A 21309-nucleotide genomic window follows, 5' to 3' on the forward strand; every position below is an offset into this window, starting at 1 on the left:
CCCGGACTCTCAGGAACAGCAGGCTAGAACGGCAGGCTGAAACGGCAGGGACGGACGCAAATCCTGGGTGGCAGACGAGATGTATCCAGATGGGAAAAACCCACGGAGGCCCAGGCAGGCAGGGCGAGCAGGGCTACAGCGTAGCGAAAGCTCGAAGCAGCAGCGGAGCAGGGCAGCCACAGCTCGGTCTCCAGCAGGGCAGGGAAAGCGGCTTTTGGGGTCCCGGTGTTGTTTCCAGCAGGAAGAAAGAACGGCCAAAAAGAAAGAAGCAGCAGCTCCTTTCTCTGCAGCTTCTCTCTCCGGACGCTCAGATCGAACTGACCCCACACCCAGGTGTAGACAAAGGAGTAGCCAGGCCCGCCCCATTCCCCTTTTTGTCTTTCTTAAGTACAGCTATTTGTCCCCTAGCAACATGCATATGGGAGAAAATTCCTTTAACAGGAAAACCTAAGACTAAACTAAAACCCCAACACACGTCCAGTTTGATCTCATGAGGATGTATTTGCACATTCTCAGGTAAAGCAGCATACAGGATGGGTACTTCATAGGCACTGAATGTGCTGCCAAATTAGCAATGGGCACGAGGTCTACCCCCCTAATGAGGCTTGGTGGTGCTTTGCCACAGCAGATGCTCATAGCAGAACATTGCACATGTCACCTGTCATGTACTTCCCAGAGGTGTCTGAGGAGCCCACTGAGCTTGTCTGGCTTGGCTAAACCTTTTGAGATGTACTGAGCCTGAGAACCACAGTCCCTAGAGAAGTAGTAGCTATTCCTCACAGGTTGTGTCCACTCCTATCTGGCTGGCCTTCTCCTTCAGGCATTTTTTTGGCCTCATACAGGACTTGGGGACCTCCTCTCTCCTTTTCTTACCAGATTTCAGCTATTACCAGCTCCGAGCCCATCTGTATCAGGCTCGAGGGATCCTCCCTGCAGATGATAACGGCCTTTCGGATCCTTTTGCAAGAGTGGTGTTTTCAACTCACTGCCAGACCACCAGGGTGAGACCACTTAAACTCTTGCCTCTGTCATCTTGGGAACTTGGGGAGAGAAAAATGACCGTGCCCTCACTGACATGATTAAGCCCAGTATTATGGCAGTTCTCCTGGGACTTTTGTATCTCCAAGCACTCAGGTATCTATGCTCTGGGCAGTGTGGATATGTTCAGAGAATATTTGACAGTCACTGAGCATGGTCTCAGAGATTGATTGGCATGTACTAGTTGGCCTTGAGTGCTGATCCCATACTTTTATAACTTGCCCTCCTGCCAGCCACCAGCTGCATGTGGTTGTGTGAGAGAGGGAATCAGCCCAGAGTTCCTCACTTTCCTGCATGTGGTTTGTTTCCATTGACTGTGGAACACTTGGGCCTTTTGTCTCTGTCTGCAGATGCTGGAGGAGACACTGAGCCCTACATGGAACGAGCTACTTTTGTTTGACCAGCTCATTATTGATGGGAAGAAAGAAGAGTTGAAAACAGAGACCCCCATCATTATAATCAATCTTTTCAGCCACAATAAATTTGTAAGTATGGCCATGCTGCCCTCCTCCTGTTGTTTCCAGAACAGGGAAGGGAGAGGAGCTCTGTCTGAGTGCTGCCACTTCTCTGATTTCCATGATTCAGCTTGGTCCTGGTCCACTGGTGACAGTGAGTGGTAGGGACTGTGACTGTGGTTAAGACTTTCTGACTCAGAGATACTCTGAACTCATCAGGGGCTGATGAGTGCTCATTGGATCCAGGATCTCTTCTTTTTGAAGAAACACTATCTCTGCTTCCTTGGCAGTCTCACATTACCGAGGGCTCATAGCCTGCAGGAACTGATATTGCTTTTAAGGCTGTTCCTTCCCCTGTGTCCCCAGCTATCATTGATCATCCCTCCTCAGCTCTCCCTTTTTTCTCTTTATTAGTGCTTTAAAGTCACACTATCCCCTGGAGCCTCTTTGTTATCCTAAGGCTAATGACATAACTTGCACCAGGTTCTCCTGTATAATTCAGCAGCTTTCCTGGGGTTCCAGTATAAGACAAATCCTCTTGTATTGGGGTGACTCCAGAGGAGGCCACCAAGATGGAGCACAGGACAGAGGAGGAGAGCCAAGTATATTCAGCCTACAGAGGTCGAGGGAAAGCCAGTGTCTTTTTGCTGTCTGCAGCTACTTGGTGGGAAAGGATAGATAAGGTCAGTTCAGAATTCTCATGGAAGTACCAAGGGGCCCAATGGCAAGCAATGGGCACAAACTGGCAAAGAAGAAAATCCATCTTGATATAAGGAAGCAAGTTTTACACAGAGGTAGATCACACACTGGGCTTGTAGCTCAGAGAGCTGGTAGTAAGTATATCCATCCTTGGAGATACTCAAACCCTTTCTGGAAGAGACTCTGTAAAACCTGATCTAGCTTTGATGTCCTCTGGTGCATATGCCAGGTCATTTGATGAGTTCTGCATGGAGATGAACCGTAAGGTAAGAGCAGATGCTGCAAACATGCCCTATCTGTTCCTAGCTCTGGATGGAGCAGAGGAAATCAAAGCAGAGGATGACATGGGTGGAAGAGTAGTCTTGTACTGTCCCAGATTGGCTGGAATTGGACCACCAGATTGGTGGTCTTCAAGGTGGTGAGATAACCCATGGATGATTTGATTCATTCCCCTCTTTCCTGCAGGGCTCCCCTGAGTTCCTTGGGCAGGCCTTTGCTGTCCCCCAGGTGAAGCTGGTCGATGAGCCGTACACCAAGCCTGCCCTACAGTTCTTTGATTTCTACAGAGGCACCAAAGCAGCGGGAGAGCTCATTGCCACTTTTGAGCTGATTGAGCTTGATTACAGTGGCTGTTTGGAGGTAACAGGCTTGTAGGAAGCTGCACATGGTTGCCAGCTCTCGGAGGAGAGCTGTGTGGGTAAGGTTGCATGGGGCCCACCAGAGGATTCCAAGTTAGAGGCTACATCTGGCTTTCAATTGAAAGGAGGCTGCAGGGACAACCTGTGAGCACAGAACTAGAGGAAGGGGAGAGGGGGCATGGCATGGCATGGCATAGAAATGACTTTCATCACCTGCTGTGTCCTGGTTCCACCTGTTCAGCCATCAGTGCCGGAGGACGTGGAGCCCAAAGAGCCCGACTACCTGGAAGACCCCCATGCTGGACCTGGATGGTTCATCATCCCTGAGGGCATCCGCCCAGTACTGAAGGAGTTTCGAATAGAGGTGTGCTGCCATCTGCTGCACTTGCTTTCCCCTTAAGCTGCCACTGGGTGGAGGGCAAGACTTGGTGAGGGAGTCCAGTTTGGAGCTCAAATGAGCCTGTGAGGCCTGAGCAGATGCCAGAAATGGAGGTGCTTGACATGAGGGAGAAACCATCTGAGTAGTTCAACAGGTAGAGCTGCTGGGCAGCTGAGCTGGGAGAGCAGGCCTGTGCCTCTTCTGGGAACTGTGTCCTGTGGGTGGGGGGTGGCAGCATGGGCAGTGCCATGCCTGGCATGTCTCGGACAGCAGCTTCATGTTGTGCTTCAGATCCTGTTCTGGGGCCTGAGGGACCTGAAGAGAGTGAACTTGTTTGAGGTGGATGAGCCCCAGGTGATCATTGAATGTGCTGGCAAGAAGGTGGAGTCAGAGGTGATTGTGTCCTACAAAGAGAACCCCAACTTCACTGAACTGGTCAAATACATGGATGTGGTGAGTGGGAAGGTGGATTCTGCCATGCTAGGGTACACTGTGGCTACCCTGCACCCATGCACTGCCTCACTGCATGGGGCAAGATAGCAGGAGGGGAACTGCCTCCAGGATTTTGCTCTCCCGTGGCCGCATGGTTCAGCTGCAGAACGAAACCTTTGTGAAATTGCCCACCAAGAGCCGTCTTAGCCATGGTCTGTCACTGCAAGGCTTTGATTTTTGGGCATAGCTGCAAGGTGCCAGCAGGCTTCTCCTTATGTGATGGGGCTGCCATAGTTTTATAGCTCAACACAGGTTGATCACCCTTATTCCTGTGAACCCCATGCAAAATTCTTTTGCAGGAGCTCCCAGAGCAAGTATACCTGCACCCTCCCCTCAGCATCTTCGTGGTGGAAAAGCGTGCTTTTGGGCGCACTGTGCTGGTGGGTAGCCATGTTGTGTCCGATGTGATGAAATTCTCTCCCAGAGAGCTGGAGGAGGAACCAGACGATGTACCCAAAGGTGAGCTGCTTGGAGAGGTTCTCATGGAGACAGCAGGCAGGCTTTGCCAGTGGCAAAGATCCCTGGCTCTTCCACTCCCTCTTAGCCAGGCAGCAAAGTCCTCTCCCTGGAATCACAAGGTCATAGAATTACAGAATGGTTTGGGTTGGAAGGGAGCTTAAAGATCATCTCGTTCCACCTTCTGCCATGAGTAGGGCCACGTTCCACTAGACCAGTTTGGTCCAAGCCCTATCCAACCAGGCCTTGAACGTTTCCAGTAATAGGGCAGCCACAGCTTCTCTGGGCAAGCTGTGCCAGGGCCTCACCACCCTCACAGGGAAGAATTTTCTCAGTGACACCTCCATCTTTAGGAAGCTGGTCCACTAGGACCAAGGACTGAAAAGTTTTCAGTTCTCTCACAGGTCAAGGTCTGTTCATTGGGTAATAGTTAAGCTAAATAGTTCTATGATAGCAACAGCTAGCGCTCCTTATCTGGAAGCATGAAGAAGTCAAATATTGATTCATCTGTGGTTATGTCTGAGCAGGGCAGGTATATCTCATAATTCTGAATTCCTGGGAGTCAGCAACAAGCATGTTGATGATGGTGGCCAATCTCAGTACTGTACTTGGATTTACAGCAGGTTTTTTTGCAAGGTCTGCTATGAAAAGCTTTAAAATCAATCACACGACAGTGTTTTAACAGGAAGGGTTTTCCTGTGGCCAAAAGTAGGAAGTAGTGGGCAGAAATAAATGCATGGAAACATGAAGCTCTTTATTTTCATCTCAGCTTGGAAAGTCTCATCTCACCGTCTTCCATCTCAGACTGTGGTAAATATTGGACGGGCAGCTAGTGACCCAGGTTCCAGCACTCACCCCCTTAGTTTTGTGAAGGTGAGTTATGTGTTGGGCCCAACAAATTTTGAAGTTTGTAAAGCCAACTGTAGATTACAAACAGAAAAGAAAGTTCCAAAGTTCAGTGTTAGGTTTCATCCACCAGGTTTTTCTCTGGACTGAAACACTCCTCTCTCCTGCCTGCTCATTGGCAGTGCCATGTGCTGGGGCTCTGTCACAGGGAGACTAAGGAGACCTGCCCTGTGCCTTGAGAACGGCTTCTTTTGTAGCAAAGAACAAACCTGGGGCCACAGGCAGCTTTGCACCTCCTGTGCTCTGCCTGAATGCTGAGCTTTTGCCAGAGGCTCCAAGGAGGAGGGTACATGAGTGTCCTGGGTGGTAATTTCTTCCCTCTGAACCCTTTTCTCTGTTCTCTCAAGGCTCCTTTGAAGAAAATTCCTATCAATAAGCTTGTAAAGAAGGAAGATGAATATGAAGAGGAAAAACTAGAACTGGAAGAACTGGATTGGTGGTCCAAGTACTATGCGTCCCTGAAAGAGCTGTATAACCAGGTAATATTTTGTGACAGCTGCCAACAGAAGGGAAAATAGGCTGCACTGGCCTGAGGAAGATGTTTTCAACAATACTGAGTGTTACAGGAGCTCTCCTCACATGGATCTGCAGGAAGGTGTGGACTTCTGTGTTTCAAGCATACTTAAGGTAGCCAGGTATCAAGCATCTGCCAGGTGGGCTGATTTCAGCGCGTGGTGGGTATTGAAACATCCCTGAGGCTTGGTGCCCAAGTGGGGTGAGAATGAGGCAGCTTCTGTTGAGGGCCTCCTGAAAATGTGACGTTGATGATTTTAACAGGGGCTTTCATGCTGCTTACTCTGTCCTGGTTATGTCCTAGTATGTGTTAGGAGAGCAAGTCTGCTCCAAATTTCCTTCCTTGCCCTGTCCAACTTAAATTCCAATCAAAAGAAGCTAGCAGAAGGATCTGGGGAGAAGAGAAAGTCATTAAGACACTCATTGGGTATCATTATTGTTATTGCTGAATGATTTCAGGCTATGTATTACTTACTCTCTTGGCAGGAAAATGTCGGTGTTCTGTGCTTGGAGGGAGAAGCCTTTGCTGTCAGGGATCTGAGGTGACTGTTTATGTGTGTTTCAGGAATGCAGTGATGAGGAAGATGCTGAGAAAGATGACCTGAATGATGCAGGTGAGTCCTCTAGCAATACCCCACTCTTTAATGGAGAGAACCAGGATTTTATTCCACCCCAGAGGGTACTGGGCTTGTGGGAATGGCGTCTGTGCAGAGAACAACCTTGCAACATTCAGCAATGACAACATAAAAGTGAGCAGAGAGGCTGAAGACATCAGCAAGGGCTAACAGGCTATTTCAGGTTAAAAATGCCAAACTTTCCTGAAAAAAGTTTGGAAAATGGTCAGAAAAGTCCTGGAAAATAGTGGAGTCTTGAAAAATTGTGTTAAAGCAAGTGCTTTCCTGTGGGAGAAAAATGCAGAAAAATTATCTGCAGGGATCATGGGATTGTCTGGGTGAAATTGGGAAGCAGTGGTGGGATGGAGAGAGAGGATGGTGGACAGGGAAAACTGTCCAGGAGCTGGGCATCACTCTGTGCTCATGGGATACTCACTTGGTAACGGGAGGTAACAGAAAGACAGTACTAACAATCTTTTTATGATCTGAGAACAATGTTACAGCTGTAGGTTCAGGTTTGCAGAGGTGTAAGCAGTGACTCACATAGCTCTGACCCGGGAAAGTGTGAAGTATAAAAATGACGTAAATACAATATAAGGAGAGGGCTTGAGGGTACCTGCATGACATTAGCACCTGAGGGATCTGGAGCCTTGTGAAATGGGACAAGGACACACCCACCCTGTCCTTGTTTTGGTGGTGCCCCTGAGAAAGGTCTAGATACAGTCTCTCCCGGCTCAGCTAGCTGTGCGGAAAGTGGCTGTGGTTAGCCACCCAAACCAGCAGGCCAGCAAATAAGCACTCATCCAAAGATGAGGGTGAGCTCTCCTCTGTGCCTTCCCTGGCAGCACCTGTGAGCTGGTCCAACCACCTTCCTTCATTTGGTTTCTGCCCAATTCCTGTCTGAACAGCAGCCATGCAGACAGGCAGGTCTGTGCCAATTTTTGTCCCCCCACCCATCCAGCCATGCCATGCTGGGAAACCTGAGATGCCAGAAGGACACCTGTTACAAACAGCAATAGCTCCAGTTGCTGTGACACAGGTCAAAGCCCTGGGTGAAAGCAGAAGCTGTGGCTGGGGTAATTTCATGTAGAGACACTTGACATGATGGGCAAAATCAGTGTTCCCTAATCTCTTGCTGTCATTTCTAGATGGAGGGAATTTAAATGCATCCTCCATTGACATGGAAGCAGAGGATGAGGCAGTGATTGAAGCTGAACCTGCTCAACCCAAGAGGAAATTCATTGCCACCCTTCAGGTGATAATTAGGGTGACCTAGTCTCTTTCAGCCCTGGCCTTTTGTCCATGTCCTCCTCACCTTCCTGCAGTGGAAGTTATGCTGGGAGGAGAACCTGCAGTGTGTGCTGAGGCCCCATCATTGCTGAACTTTGGTGCAGCTAGTAAGACCTTGGAGCCAAGCTGGGATGTGCATCCACATCCAAGGCTGGCCCCATGGACAAGCAGGGAAACCATTAACACCCTGCACTGAGAAATAACAGGAGTAAGGTAGGACTAGGTAAAATGGTTGAAGCAGAGAAAGGATGACTCTCCTTCCCTTTCAGATGGCAGGAAAAGGCCCAAAATTACTTTCTACTTATTTCAGATCTACAGCTCTGAGCTAGAAAATGAGTTTGGTAATTTTGAAGACTGGTTGTGTGTTTTCCCCCTTCATCGTGGCAAAGCAAATGAAGATGGAAATGAGGATGAACATTATGTGGGGAAGTACAAGGTACTGTTTCATTTGGATGACCTTTGTGCTGCTTGTGGAAGATCCTTATGACCTGTATTTCAGAGAAAGCTTTGCAGGGTGTTTGGATGTGCAGGGTGACATGAGGTTGGGCTGCAGCACGACCAGCGTACTGTTAGTGCCTGTTGAACCAATTGTACTGTGGTCCTACTGTTGTTAGCTTATAAATCCATCTGATTTAGATTTTTCAGCTGCTACAAGGAGAAAGCATGAAGCATAAAGGACTCATTCTGGTTGCGGCCTCTGGGTGTATTCAATATGCATATAAGTATTAGTAAGCTTCACTGGTTTTAAAATTAGCAGAACTTATTTAAAAGAGGCATCATCCTCCCATCCAGGAGCCCTTGAAGAGCTACAGAAGCTGTAGCTGTCACTTGAAAACCTTTGGTGTCCTCTGTCTTTGGCAGTCCAAAGTGACTGGAGGTGCTCAGATCTGACATTGGCAGTGGTCTAACAGCCTACAGCCTAAATTGCAAGCAGGGATTGCCTGGGCCATGTGGACATGATTGGACCTTTGGGAAGGACTGTCTCCATGGGCACAGGGTGTCTGTGGTCTGCATGGGGAAATGGCTCTGATTTTCTAGTTGGCAAGTAAAGCTGGTGGCTCCAATACTTTCTGAGATATTCCCATCTGTATCCAGCTGTTCCTTGAAAAGTGTTTTCTGCAGGGCTCCTTCTATGTCTACCCCACTGAGGAAGCTGTTACAGAGCCCAAGGTCTCCCAGGGCATTCCAAGGAATAGACCCATCAAGGTTCTTGTAAGAGTTTACATTGTTAAGGTAAGACTGGTGGAGGTGGCAGTAATGCTTGGTGATCTCTCCCCTCTGTATGGACCTTCTGCCATTCTCTGCTCAGTAAATGTGAGCAGTGGCACTTGTGAAAAATGTGATGCTGGCTTGAAGCTTCTGCCAGCCCAGTGGAAGACACCTACATCCTGTCCATGGAGAGTCTTCCATGCTTTGTAGCTTGAGGAGGTGCTAAAAGGCCAGATAGGCATTTCTTGGCTCCTTACATCTGCCTTGAGATCATGAGCAAGTGGGTGGGTCCACAGCTGAAGACATCAATGGCTTGTAGAGTGAGGATTTCTGTGGGAACAAGTGGCTGTTTCACTGCCAGGGTAGTTGCTGGAGGGACCTAGCCAAGTGGGCTTGGGTGGTGTCAGGCCTGTGCAGTGTTCCTTGTGCAGGGTGCTCTCCACAGCTGTGTACAGCAGTACCTCTTGTATATTCCAGGCTACAAATCTGTCTCCAGCAGACCCCAATGGCAAAGCAGACCCCTATGTGGTGGTGACTGTGGGGAAGCAACAGAAGGACACAAAGGAGCGATACATCCCAAAGCAGCTCAATCCCGTGTTTGGAGAGTACGCAAGGTTTCATCTAGCAGGTTTAATAAGAACAGTGTGAATCTGGGACTTGGAATGTGGCTCAGCATGTGAGGTCTTCTGTTCCTTTCTGATGGAGAGTCTTGTGCTTTAACACAAAGCTCCTGGGCATGTCTCTTGCCTCCAGCTAACTCAGGAGCCATCATGTTTTGGGTTAAGAGGCGAGCACACCCAAGATTTAAAATTGGAAGCCAAGCACTGGAGAGCTTTTTCCCCTAACTCCAGGTCCTCTATCCAAGCCATACATTCCTGGAAAAGTAATTCCTTTGTTTGAACATGCACACTGAAATTTGCACATACTGAATTTGGAGAGAACCAAAGGTTATCAGAGGCCTTTAAGTTGTTAAATACAGTTCTTAATTGTGTAGGATTATCAAAGCGTAGAGCATGTGCTTCATTCCCATCCTCTTTGCTAATTTCACTTTCCCTGTTTGATTCTGTCCAGAGTTGTGGAGCTGACAGTCTCCTTTCCTATGGAATCAGAACTCACTGTGGCAATATTTGACCATGATTTGGTTGGATCTGATGATCTGATTGGGGAGACCAAGATTGACTTGGAGAATCGATTCTACAGCAAGCACAGGGCAAACTGTGGAGTGGCTGCACAGTATGACTTGTAGGTACCAATGTGACACATTAGGGCCACAGACATTCTTCTCACCTGCGATATGTGGGTAACAGAGCTCCTCCTGTTCTGCAATTCAGAATATGCATTTGCAGGTGCTCCACAGATTCACTACAATTTCCATGAATAACTATCTCTTTAGACATGTACCAGCTTCCTGTGATAGCTAATTCCTACTGCAAACTAATATGCCTTGCATAATATAGCAAAAAAAATTCTTTATTGCTTTCATATTGGTGTTCTGTGAGAAAACTGCTTTCTTGACACCGACCTTTCACAAAATACGGCAGTTTCTCTGGCAGCATTTTGTAAGCAGCAACACTCAGGACATCTGATTTCCTTTGGCCTCCTTCCATGTGGATTCTCTGGTGTCTTCAACCAGTTTTCTGCAAACTTCTCCTACCCTGCTATTGGAAAATTAGCTGTGGGCATGGAGTTGAGTACCCAGCACAGCAAAAACCTCTTTCCCACTTAGGAACTGAAGCTAGAACTGCTCTTGCTGCTCAGAAGCTAATAGTTCTGTGGGGTGGAAGTCCAGCTTGTTCTGTCGGGATGGAGTTTGTTTAGCTTTTCATTCATTAAGATTTTTTGTAACCCTTTTGAAAGCCCAGGGTTTTCCCAGTGAAAATCTGAGCAGGGTTCTAGTGATGTAGCCTGTGCTGTAGGGAAGGAAGACTGTTTCACAGCCTAGAAAAGAAACTTAAACTGAAGAAGTTCTTGATGTTTTCTTTTTCCACGCAGAAATGGCTACAACACCTGGCGAGATGCTTTTAAACCTACACAGATCTTGGATAGCTTATGCAAGAAAAATTCAATCCCTGCTGCAGAGTACAGATGGGAGGAGATCAAAGTGGACAATAAAATATTCAAGGTCCCTCCAGAGGCTTTTCCTGAAGGTACAGAGGGCTTGTTGAACTGCTCCCTTAAATAGCTGCCCGTGCTCAGCAATGCATGTGCTGGTGGGTGGTCTGGGAGCCCACCAGCTTCTCTTCCCTGAGGTGTCCAGGCTGGCTTTCCCACTCTGTGCCCTGCATGGCCCAGTTTTTTGGGTCACTGTGGGGTGCATCCTTGGTGTTCAGTGCTCTGGTTTCAGTGGATGACAGTGTTGCACTGGGAGAAAATGTGATCCAGGCCATTAGCTACCAAAGTGGCTTCCCCGGCAGTGGGTGGAACAAAGTAAACCCACTTGCACGGCAGTGTTGATCATGAAGGTTTGTTCTATGCCAGCTTATTCTGATGGCTGGCACTGTCACAAAGCTGTACCTTTATCTGCTTATGATCACTATAAGCAAGATAATGAAGTCCTGTTTGGGGTTGTGGGTGTTTTGGAGTTCTTGGGGGTTTTTTTTTTGGTTGGTTGGTTCTGGTTTTTGGTGGTGATGATTTTTTGTTTGGTTTTCTTTAATGTTTTGTTTTGGGTTGGGTTTTTTTGTGGGTATTTTTTTTGTTTTGTTACGGGTGTATTTTTGTGGGGGGGTGGGGGGGAGGGGGGAGTGTTTTTTCAATCTTCTTTCCTGTTTTTAGCTGGCTTTGTTCAGGAATGCTCTGTGCTTCCAGTGGCTTCAGGTGCCTTGGGTGATTCCACACTGCTCTTTTCTACTGTTGATCTCCACCTTGTGGGCAGCTTCTGCTTCTCATTTGCAGTTTTCTTTCCTTCTAACTGGCATTACAAACCCTGAGCCAGGGCCACAGATGTCCAAGAACACACCGACCTTTCACAGCCTCCACCAGCAGTGATGGAGAACTTCCCTGAGCAAATGCTAGCCCCTGCTGCAGCCAACACCTGTGCAATTGAATCCAAATTCAAGGAAATACTAGAGCAGATGTGGCCCACTTGTGAATGGCTGAGTACTGCAAGGCAATGCCATGTAGCCTGTAGGAAGGATTATCCCTGGCCTCATCTGCTCATACTGAGGACACCTATGTGTCTGGCCAACTTTACTTTCTCCTTGTTTCAGTGCAACTGTTCCTCAGTTTTCTGGTGGTCTCTATGGCTTATGCAAAGAAGGGAAAATAATCCTACTCAGGACAGGGCAAGGAGCCTCCAAAAGCTCTTTTCCCCTTTTTTTCAGGTCACTGGATAGCTGGGGAGGGAGAAACAAGGTGCTCTCCTGGTGTTCCTTGGCAGCTGGCTCTGGTTCCAACATAGCTGCAGCTGGTGCTCTGTGAACCTCTGTTGTGCTTGAGCACTGCTTGGAATGGCTTAGTTCTCAGACTGATATCCAAAGAGCAGATGCATTCCATAAACCCAGGAGTGGGTGGGTCATTGTGTCCTCACCTGTTGGCTCTGGCTTTTCTCCCACCAGCAAGATTCGGTCTTGAACTGCCATTTGGCTTCGCTGTCCCAAAGGAGTCAATTAGTCACACATAGTGTTCATTAACAGAGAGCACAGCTGCATGTCTTGAAAGTGGCAAGTAATGCTTTCCAGTAGCACTTCTCTGGCAAAAATTCATCCATGGATCTGTTGGCACTAGCACAGAGATGTGGGGATTAAACTGCCCCAGAGGGTCATGTCCTCCTCAATGTCCCTTGGATCTTTTTCCCAGGGCCAGAGTAAATTCTTTTTTGCCCTTTCCATGGTATTTCTCTTGGCTTGTTTTTGTCCTGCCTGCCATTTCTCTCATCACTGCAACATATTGAACTCACTCACCTCATCTTTTCCCTCCTGCTTCTCCCCATTTGTTTTTCTGGAGAGGTGCTTGTTTGCCCAGTACATCAACTTCTGTTACTTGTGCTAGTGACTGATGTCCTGACATGACTCTTGCTGGCCAGAAGCCTTCATCTTCTCCCTGTCCTGCTGCAGAGGCCTCTGTGAGGAACAAGAGAGGAGTGGCAGATGAGAACTTGTCGGTGGATGTTGAACATAAGGCTTTGTATGTCCTGCAACACTGGGAAGAGATGCCAGGATATGGGTACAAGCTGGTACCAGAGCATGTGGAAATCCGGTCTTTGTACAACCCAGAGAACCCTGGGCTTGTGCAGGTGAGATGTGTTTCTGTGCAAAACCTCAACATTGTTTTGGGGAAGGACCTTCTGGACAGCTGGTTTCCAGCCCCCTGTCTGGTCTCCTGTGAATCTTATGCATTGTCCCCTTCCTGGGTGGGTGACTGTGTCTGTGTCTGTGGATGGCTGGCCCAGCTATGAAGTGAGGACATGGGCCTTGATTCTTTGCTCACATCTACCCTGTGACCTCTCATGATGCTTCTGAATACCCTTTCCTCAAGGAACTTCTGTCCATTGATGTGTTCACAGTGCTAGTGACCCAGAGTCCTTCCTGTCTCCGCAGGCCATTTAGCACTGCTCTGATGAGGATGCTGTGTGGGTGGCAATAGACCTGCTCTGCTTCTGAGCCCTGCCACCATGCACCCCTGTGGGTGATGGTATCCTTGCTTATCCCTGCCTCCTCTGCATTGTCCCTTATCATTGCTGTTTTGCAAGAACCTTGTTCTGTACCCTTGGCTTCTCCCTGGGGCATGATGTAACTGCTGGCTGGAGAAGAAACATCCATCCTTATTTTTGTGCAATGCAGTCATCTGAACTCACCATTTTAATGTCCTGCACTGAAATCTCCTGTTCCCTTGGGTACTGGAGGTTTGAACAAAGCAGAGTTCTGCAGTCATGATGGCTTTGTTTGGCACTGGAAATGCATGTGGGGAGAGCAGAGTCAGACCCAACACTTCTTAGTTTTCTTGGTTTTGCTTAAGCATTGCATCACCATCCTTATTAAGACAGAGGGTCATGTTTGCCTCTGTTTGAAATGGATTCAGTATAAGTGAAGTGGTTTTTCTTGAGAGCAGAAGTAAGCAATCTTTCGTAGCCTTAATTTTTTCCCTTTGTAAAATCTAATCTCATGTCACTCTCAAGTGCTGGGAATGGAGAGAACTAAGCAGTGGATTTCTGATGAAAACTTTCCTTGTGGGAAAGCCCTTGCTCCTTGAAGAGCTGGAGAGTGGTCTGTCTTTTGAAGTATCTCTGCTGTCTTCTCTCACCAGGGCTCCTTGCACATGTGGATTGACATGTTTCCAAATGATGTCCCTGCACCACCACCCGTCAACATCAAGCCACGACTGCCTGTCAGGTAGCACCTGTGGGGGTGGGGTTGGTGGGCTGCAGGGTGAGTCAATGTCCCTTGCCATGGCTGGCTGGATGTGCCACAGGGCACAGGCTGAGGGTCAGTGCTAGTGTGGCACGCAGCCCTCTTTGCTCCAGCTCTGACCACAGGATGTTCTCTTGAGTGTATTAGCATGGGCCATAAGAGCTTCAGCTGCACAAAGGTTTAGGGAAGGGCAGATTAATGGCTGGACATAAAGGTAATAGAAACCCAGGCCAGAGCTACTCATCAAATTCTATTCTGGCTAGTGGATGGATGTCCTTGGGAGCCTGGAGAAGTGAAGCTGAAGGAGGAAATCTGTTGTTTTCAAGGACCTAATGGTGCTTTTGAGATGGAGGGTCCAGATTATTCTCAGATGTGCCCCTGAAAAGACAAGAGATAATGAACACAAATTGCAGCAAGGGAAACTCCAACTGGATATAGGGAAAATATTTTCCCAGGGAGAGTGAAGGTACCCTGGAATAGGGACAGATTGACTCAGATGTGCTGGGATATTATCCTTGGTGATAAAAAAACTAATGCAGACCAATCGACCTACTGTGAAGCTAGAGCAAGAGCTTGGAGCAGAGACTGCAGAGATCCCTTCCTGCCTGAGCTTTTCTGTGCTCCTATGGCTTAGTAGAGCTGGGTGGGTTTCCCATGCACCAGGGATTTACTTTGCAAAAGCTCCCTGTTATTGACTGTGGGTGTTTGTCTTGTAGTGTTGTAGTGTCCAGAAAGGGTTTTATGCCTGGCAGCGAGACTGCTGGGCTGTGCTTGGCTGGAGGAGTAGGGAACCACACTGCTAGGAAGGTTCAAGTCCTGCTGCCCTGGCATTGTGCTCAGGGCTTGACCTGCCCTCCCAGGCACCAGGGACAAGGGCATGTGTCTCACCTCTGTGTCCTTCCCACAGCTATGAGCTCCGTGTGATTATCTGGAACACGGACGATGTGATCCTTGATGATGTCAACCCAGTCACAGGAGAGCCTTCCAGCGACATCTACGTGAAAAGGTCTGGTGGGAATCAGTGGGAGGCCAGAGTCTGGCTGCCCTGTTCCCTGCCCTGGCCCACACACTCACTTGTCTCCTCTGAACTTCTTCTCCCCCTTGCCTTGGTGTGAGGTGCCCACTCCAGTCCTCTGCATGGGCTGCTGTACCCCTAGAGATGTTGTCCAGGTGTTGCTCTGGTTTGACCCTTTCCTGCGACTCCATGGGGTTCAGTGCTTCCATCCTTCTGTTCTGCCTTTGAGGCTGGCTGACAGGAGTAGGGGGTAACTGAATTTCTCCTGCAGCTGGATAAAGGGTCTTGACCATGACAAGCAGGAGACAGATGTTCACTTTAACTCCTTGACTGGGGAAGGCAATTTCAACTGGAGGTTCATCTTCCGCTTCAATTATCTCCCGACTGAGAAGGAGATCACCTACAAGAAAAAGGACTCCATCTTCTCCATGGAGGAATCAGAGTTTCGGGAACCGGCTGTTCTGGTCCTCCAGGTCTGGGATTACGACAGGATTTCAGCTAATGACTTTCTAGGTATGGTGTTACCTGCTGGAAGTGGGGTGACCTGTCCCTCACCTTGCTGGAGTATTACAGCATTTCCCTGGGATTCAGCTCTCTAAGAAGGGACACTAGGACCATCAGATCAAACTCTTCAGCTCAGCAGTCACCTGGGCTGTTTTATCACATGTGAGCTATAGACAGAGCCTTAGAGATAGGCACCTCCCCTACACAGACATGTAGTGCTTGCATGCTTGTCCCAGGGCCTTGGTGTATTTTTTTCAGGGCCTGTCACACCACAGGACTTCCAGGTTCTGCTTCTTCACAACCTTTCCAATAAACTTGCTTGTTTTCCCTGCTCTTAGATATGCAGACCCCAAAGTCTGGGCCTAAAAACGGTTTCCCAGGATCTTATGTTGTGGGCAGAGGGAACAACCTGTGTGAGACTATTGACAACCTTTGTGAGACTATTGGCACTTGAGTTACAGCATCCCATTGCTGGGGGCTCAGAGCTCCCTGGATGCTCTGGTACTTCCCAGTAATCAGACCTGCTGAGTTGGGCATGCAGCAAGGCCTGGTGCTGAAACAGAGCTAGTGGTGATTCCCCCTGCATGATGCTAGCACAAATACTGCTGATTCTCTCCCACCTCTGCTGTCATCCCCAAGCTTATAGCGCTCTGTTCAGTTGCTCCTCCCTTCTTCAAATGTTAGCCTCCCTATTAAAAAGCAGCCCCTTTGCCCTACTATCTCTTGGGCACATTAAAACTCTCCTTACACTTTAACCTTTCATAGTGTGTTTAAGCAGCTTTACTTCATGAGGCACTTCCAGTGGTTCAGCCATGAAGAAATGAGGCACTGAAGAAAGCATTAGCAGTTCCAATGATTTCTGGCATGTATAATCTCAGGAACTTCTAGGTAGTAATGGGCTTCTTCAGTGCTCATTGCAATCTCCTGCCCCAAGCAAGGCTAGATGCACTGTAGGTCAGGTTGCTCAGGACATTTTCTGGGTGTGTTTTGATTATCCCCAAGGATGGAATCCCAGCAGCCTTCTGGGACCCTTTTCCTGGCTGCACCTTTGTCACAATTCTCAGGTTTCTTTTACTGGCAGCATTTTGTGTCTGTTGTCTTACGTGCTTTCATTTTCCATTTCTGAGAAGAGTCTAGCTCCATCTGCTCTGTAGCTTCCTTTAGGCTGTGAAAGATGCAGTAAGATCTCCCTCTTGACCTTTCTTCTCTGGGCTGAACAGATGTGTCTGTCACCCCTCCTGCTGTGGCACCTACTACAGACTTGACTATCTCAGCCACTAAAACACTATTTAGTTGACACCTTTCTTGTATTTGAGGTTCAAAACTGGGCAATGTATCCAGATGCAGTCTCACTTGGAACTGAGCAGAGAACACTCACATCCTTTGTCTGCTTTTGCCAGTATAGACCAGGATGTTGTAAGATTGATTTGTTGCAAGGGCTCAGTGCCAAAGTGGGACAGGAGCTCATTCCAAGCAGAACAGAGGCACAAGGCCAAACACAGAAATGAACGGAGACTATTGCAGATCTAAGACAAACTTGAAACTTGGAAAGCATTTATAATTTTAAAGCATTACCATTTTATAATTTTAATTGACATTTCCAGGAATTAGAGAGGAAGATGAGCTTAGACATGTGAGGAGAGCACGGTGGGACATGGTAAAGGGGTGAAAATAACTCACCATATGAACTCACTAAACAGCCCATATCAAAAACAAGATGAGACCTGTGGCTTCTGCCTCTTAGTCTCTAACTCCTGAGCTAGTCCTTTCTTACGCAGAATTTCAGGTTCTCCATCTGTAAATTTGCAGGGCTCTGATAGATCATTGCAGCAGCTGGGACCTACTCATGGCGGTTTTACTGTGTGGTCTCTTCTCTGTGCCTGCAGGCTCCATCGAGCTGGAGCTGCATGACATGGTGTGGGCAGCCAAGAGCTCTGAGCATTGCACCATCAAAATGGCCAAGGAGAATGCAACACCTCGCTTCTCCATCTTCCGAAATAAGCGCATGAGGGGCTGGTGGCCCTTCATCAAACTCAGAGATCAAGAAGATGACAAGAGAGAGGAGAGGGAGTACAAGAAGAAAAAGAAAAAAAAGTGGAGCAGCTCAGTCAAACCAGAGGATATGGAATTCACAGATCCCAGTGGGAACAAGTACCTCCTGACGGTAGGGTGGGGTTCTGGCACTGGTGAGCACAGCCAGTGTTTTGCCTCTGCCTTGATACGACAGCCTGTCCTACATGCGCACAACCTACAGAGGCAGCAGTGACCCATCTTATGCAGGATCCTGAAGATTTCTTCCATCTACTGCCAATCCAGCACTTCATCTACCCTGAAGAACCAGCTGCTGTGGTGGTTGTGGCATGCAGGGGTGTCTAGCTTCATGTGTTCCTCTGAGCTTCCCATAGAGCAGTGCCCCTTGAGGGGAGCTGTCTTTGTTTAGGAATTTAGTGTTCCCACTGAAACACCCCAGACCATGTGCTCCTTGCTCACTCCTACTCCAAAGCAAGAGGCATATGGCTCCCCATCAGCCAGTCAGGACAGCAGCAGAAGCCTGTCCTGGGGACTCGGCCTGCCCAAGACAGGCAGGTGCCAACTGACCTGGGACAGACTCATTCCTGATGGACCTACTGCTGGACCACTGTGTGTCCCCAAGGGTGAATTTTGCTCAGTGCCACTGTGGGAGGGTATAGACAAATCAGGTAGTTGGGGAGTGCATTAAAATGCAGTTCCTTGTCTGAAAAACAGTTAGTTTCTTACCAGGCCACAGTTTCTCCTGGCTGTGAAGTAAGACTCTAGCAATGGAGAAAAAAGCTTTGAGCCATCTGTAAGTGGAACTGGGAGAAAAATACCCAGTTGTGGCAGGGTGTGTGGTCAGCAGGCTGGTCTGTGAAGCAACACATTCAACTGTGGCTCAGATATATTCTCCCTCCAGGGTAAGGTGGAAGCAGAGTTCCAGCTGCTGACTGTGGAGGAGGCTGACAAAAGTCCTGTTGGCTTGGGCCGAAAAGGGCCTGAACCCCTCGAAAAGCCCAAGTGAGTATCTGTATTATCACCTTTAGGATGGATAGACAGTGCTGTGTTCTCAGCAGCTGTTTGTATGGAAGCTGGGAGTATTGGCTTTTCAGGCAAGCACTGAGGCTCTGGGCAGTGGGGTCTACAGGACCAGGACTGCCAGGGTTTCCCAGAGCTCAGGTGGGTCCACAGGACTTGGGTCTGCAGCACCTGGCCCACGATTGATCTCAGGAAGATAATCAAGGCAGCTGTGCCATAACATTGCTTGTACAGTGGTCAGATCTGTCTGTGTGAAGCGATCCCTTGTCTACATGGGTGAAGGACAGCTCTGGGGCCACGGGGGCACTGTTCCAAGAGTCCCATCCTGTTGTCTCTAGCGTTTCCACAGGCACTGTGTTTACTGTAGCCCCTGGGCTGATCCTGCCTGGAAGCAGCAGGAAGAGCTGGTGATTCATGAGGGTAGCAGGACACCAAAGAAGGGCCAATGTGATGCTCTGTGGATTGAGCCTGTGCTTATCTATTCTTCTCTTCCTGTTCTAGCCGGCCAAAAACAACTTTCAACTGGTTTGTGAATCCCATGAAGACCTTTGTGTTTTTTATCTGGAAGCGGTACAAGAAATACATAATTGTGCTCTTCATTGTTAGTGTTCTGACAATCTTCCTGGTTCTTTTGGTCTATACCATGCCTGGATACATCAGTGAGAAGATCATCAATGGATAAATGCTCTTCAGTGGAGGACTACTCAAAGACAGGGGTGATTGTGGCAGGAATGAAGATAGGATCAGAAAGTTTAATGAAATCCTGTGGGTGCAGAGACAGACTAGAGAGAGAGACCTGCTGAAGTGGGCTTTGTTTTGGCTCTATTTCCTCATGACTAAAAGCTCTTTGGCTACTCTCTCTGATGTTGCTTTTGTTTTGTAGCTGCTCTCTGGAGCTGGGGGACAACCTGCTTCTTACAGTCCTCACTGCTGCCCTTTTACCCTTCCTCCTGAGTAGTACAGCAGCAAGGACTATGCTGGGACAGCATGGGGTCATGAGTGTGTATCTGTTTGGGCTGATGTAAACTAAATGAGACTTGTTCTCATCATGGTGTCTGGTCCACCAGGGTTCCTGTCATCTGCACAGACATGACATGATCTGATCCCAAGTGGAGGTGTTTCAACTAGGGTTTTGGGAGGATAGATTCCTTCTGAGATGTGCAGGTGATGCTCAGTGGGACCATAGCACTTCCAAAGAATTTAACTGACTATGCAGTTTTATAGCAAAGGTGCCTGCCTCATGGCCTTTTGAATGGGGCAGGAATAGAGTATGTTTTGGGGACAAAACTGTTTGGGCAGAGCCAGGCAGGTAGATGTGAAGCAGGCGAGGACTCTGGTTGGATATTGTGGTAAATGAGTGAATGATAAATGTTGTCTTTCACATATATGATTTTAACATTTATAAGTGATGATGTACTATGTAGAAATAGTGTTAAGGTAAAATGTAGTTAATTAGAAATGAGATTAAGGTAAATTATAACTTCGAAATAGTTGTAAAATGTTGGGAAACGTAGTAATAAACACATGATAATAAATGTCCTTTAAGTTGAGAAACTACAGAGGCAGAAACCAAGACATCTTAAAGAAACAAAGAAGATGAACCGCTTGCATCCCAGGAAGTCTGTTATCTCATCAAAACTCACACCTCCCAAGGAAACTGGCAGCTACAAATGAGGAGGCACCGGAGGGGGGTGCCTGCCTTCAATTCTGAAGCTATCCAGAGGACCGGTGGCGGTGTGCTGGCATGTGCTGGCAGAAGGGGGCAGAGACAGGAGGGGGGGAAAGTTGAGTGAAGTGTAAATTACTTTCTGGGCTTAATGAATACGTAACAGATTGAGAGAGTACTTAAATCCACAGTAAAATGAATGGAGCCGCGCCTCTGGCAATATTGCTAAGTAAGTGCTCCAGTGCTGTGATATGCCTTTGTTCTACTAATAAATGTTCAATATTATACTGCTAAAAATTAAGCTCCTGAATTCATTTTTCTCAACATGAAGCCAGAAGTCAGTGTGGGGCAGACATGATGTTCCCCCGGTGAGTCTAGAGTTCAGCCACGGGGTGGGGGCCTCAGAATGGCAAAGAGGGAGGCCTCTCTCCCTTTGGGCTGCAAGGTGGGGATGAAATGGGCTGCAAAGGGCTCAGGTCATGCAGCACCTGCCTGGGGCTACAGCAAAGCCCTGGGCTGTGACAGTGCTGCATCACTTCCAGTTTTTCTGCAGGGCCTATTGAATGGGATGTTGCCTGCATAAACAGTGCCTGGTTCTCCCCAGCAGTGCCCAGTGCACCCCAGCGGCGACTGGTCCATTCAAACAAACTCAGTGCACTCCACTACACCCAGTGCGAACCCCCAGAGAGCCCTCTTGGCTCTTTCAGCCATGGTCAACCACATTTCCCTCACACCACCAGGCTGGGCCTCCCTGTGATTAAAAGTGAGTCTGCCTCAGTGTCTCTGTTTAGAGACAAGTTTAGGAGAAAATGCTCTGGAATGAGTGTTTCCTCTAAAGAAAAGGGCTTCAGCAATCCTTTTTTTTGCCAACGAGAAAAATGAATAGCAGTGAGTGAAAAAAAAAAAAAAAAATCAACTGTTTCTTGACAAACAAAGTGCCCACACAACAGGGGGAAAAAATTAATAAATGCTGAACCACCAGAACCCCCTCACACACCCACACCACAGCAGAACAAAAAAAATCCCACAAAATGCC

At 48.1% G+C, this 21309-nt stretch overlaps 1 protein-coding gene across 3 annotated transcripts in view; it reads left to right on the forward strand.

The window, feature by feature from the left end:
* Positions 1–20574, forward strand: part of LOC121661479 (fer-1-like protein 4) — a 47742-nt gene extending 27168 nt beyond the window's left edge. For 2 of the 3 annotated variants that reach the window (XM_042021731.1, XM_042021729.1), the window contains exons 24-45: positions 877–1001; positions 1389–1523; positions 2658–2831; positions 3072–3194; positions 3501–3662; positions 4001–4160; positions 4927–5030; positions 5411–5542; positions 6142–6190; positions 7339–7445; positions 7791–7916; positions 8603–8713; positions 9167–9303; positions 9761–9931; positions 10682–10836; positions 12745–12923; positions 13934–14019; positions 14945–15043; positions 15324–15565; positions 17443–17720; positions 18489–18589; positions 19109–20574. In XM_042021731.1, coding sequence (XP_041877665.1) covers positions 877–1001; positions 1389–1523; positions 2658–2831; positions 3072–3194; positions 3501–3662; positions 4001–4160; positions 4927–5030; positions 5411–5542; positions 6142–6190; positions 7339–7445; positions 7791–7916; positions 8603–8713; positions 9167–9303; positions 9761–9931; positions 10682–10836; positions 12745–12923; positions 13934–14019; positions 14945–15043; positions 15324–15565; positions 17443–17720; positions 18489–18589; positions 19109–19289 — 3137 coding nt within the window. In that variant the 3' untranslated portion in view covers positions 19290–20574. The remainder of the gene's footprint in view (positions 1–876; positions 1002–1388; positions 1524–2657; positions 2832–3071; positions 3195–3500; positions 3663–4000; positions 4161–4926; positions 5031–5410; positions 5543–6141; positions 6191–7338; positions 7446–7790; positions 7917–8602; positions 8714–9166; positions 9304–9760; positions 9932–10681; positions 10837–12744; positions 12924–13933; positions 14020–14944; positions 15044–15323; positions 15566–17442; positions 17721–18488; positions 18590–19108) is intronic. The other variant, XM_042021730.1, reaches the window with a different exon arrangement.
* Positions 20575–21309: the final 735 nt, after the last annotated feature.

Source organism: Corvus kubaryi, unplaced genomic scaffold, assembly GCF_017639235.1.
Source record: "Corvus kubaryi isolate FWS band 111438036 unplaced genomic scaffold, C.kubaryi_AGA036_p1.0 37157, whole genome shotgun sequence".
Taxonomy (NCBI): Eukaryota; Metazoa; Chordata; class Aves; order Passeriformes; family Corvidae; genus Corvus; species Corvus kubaryi.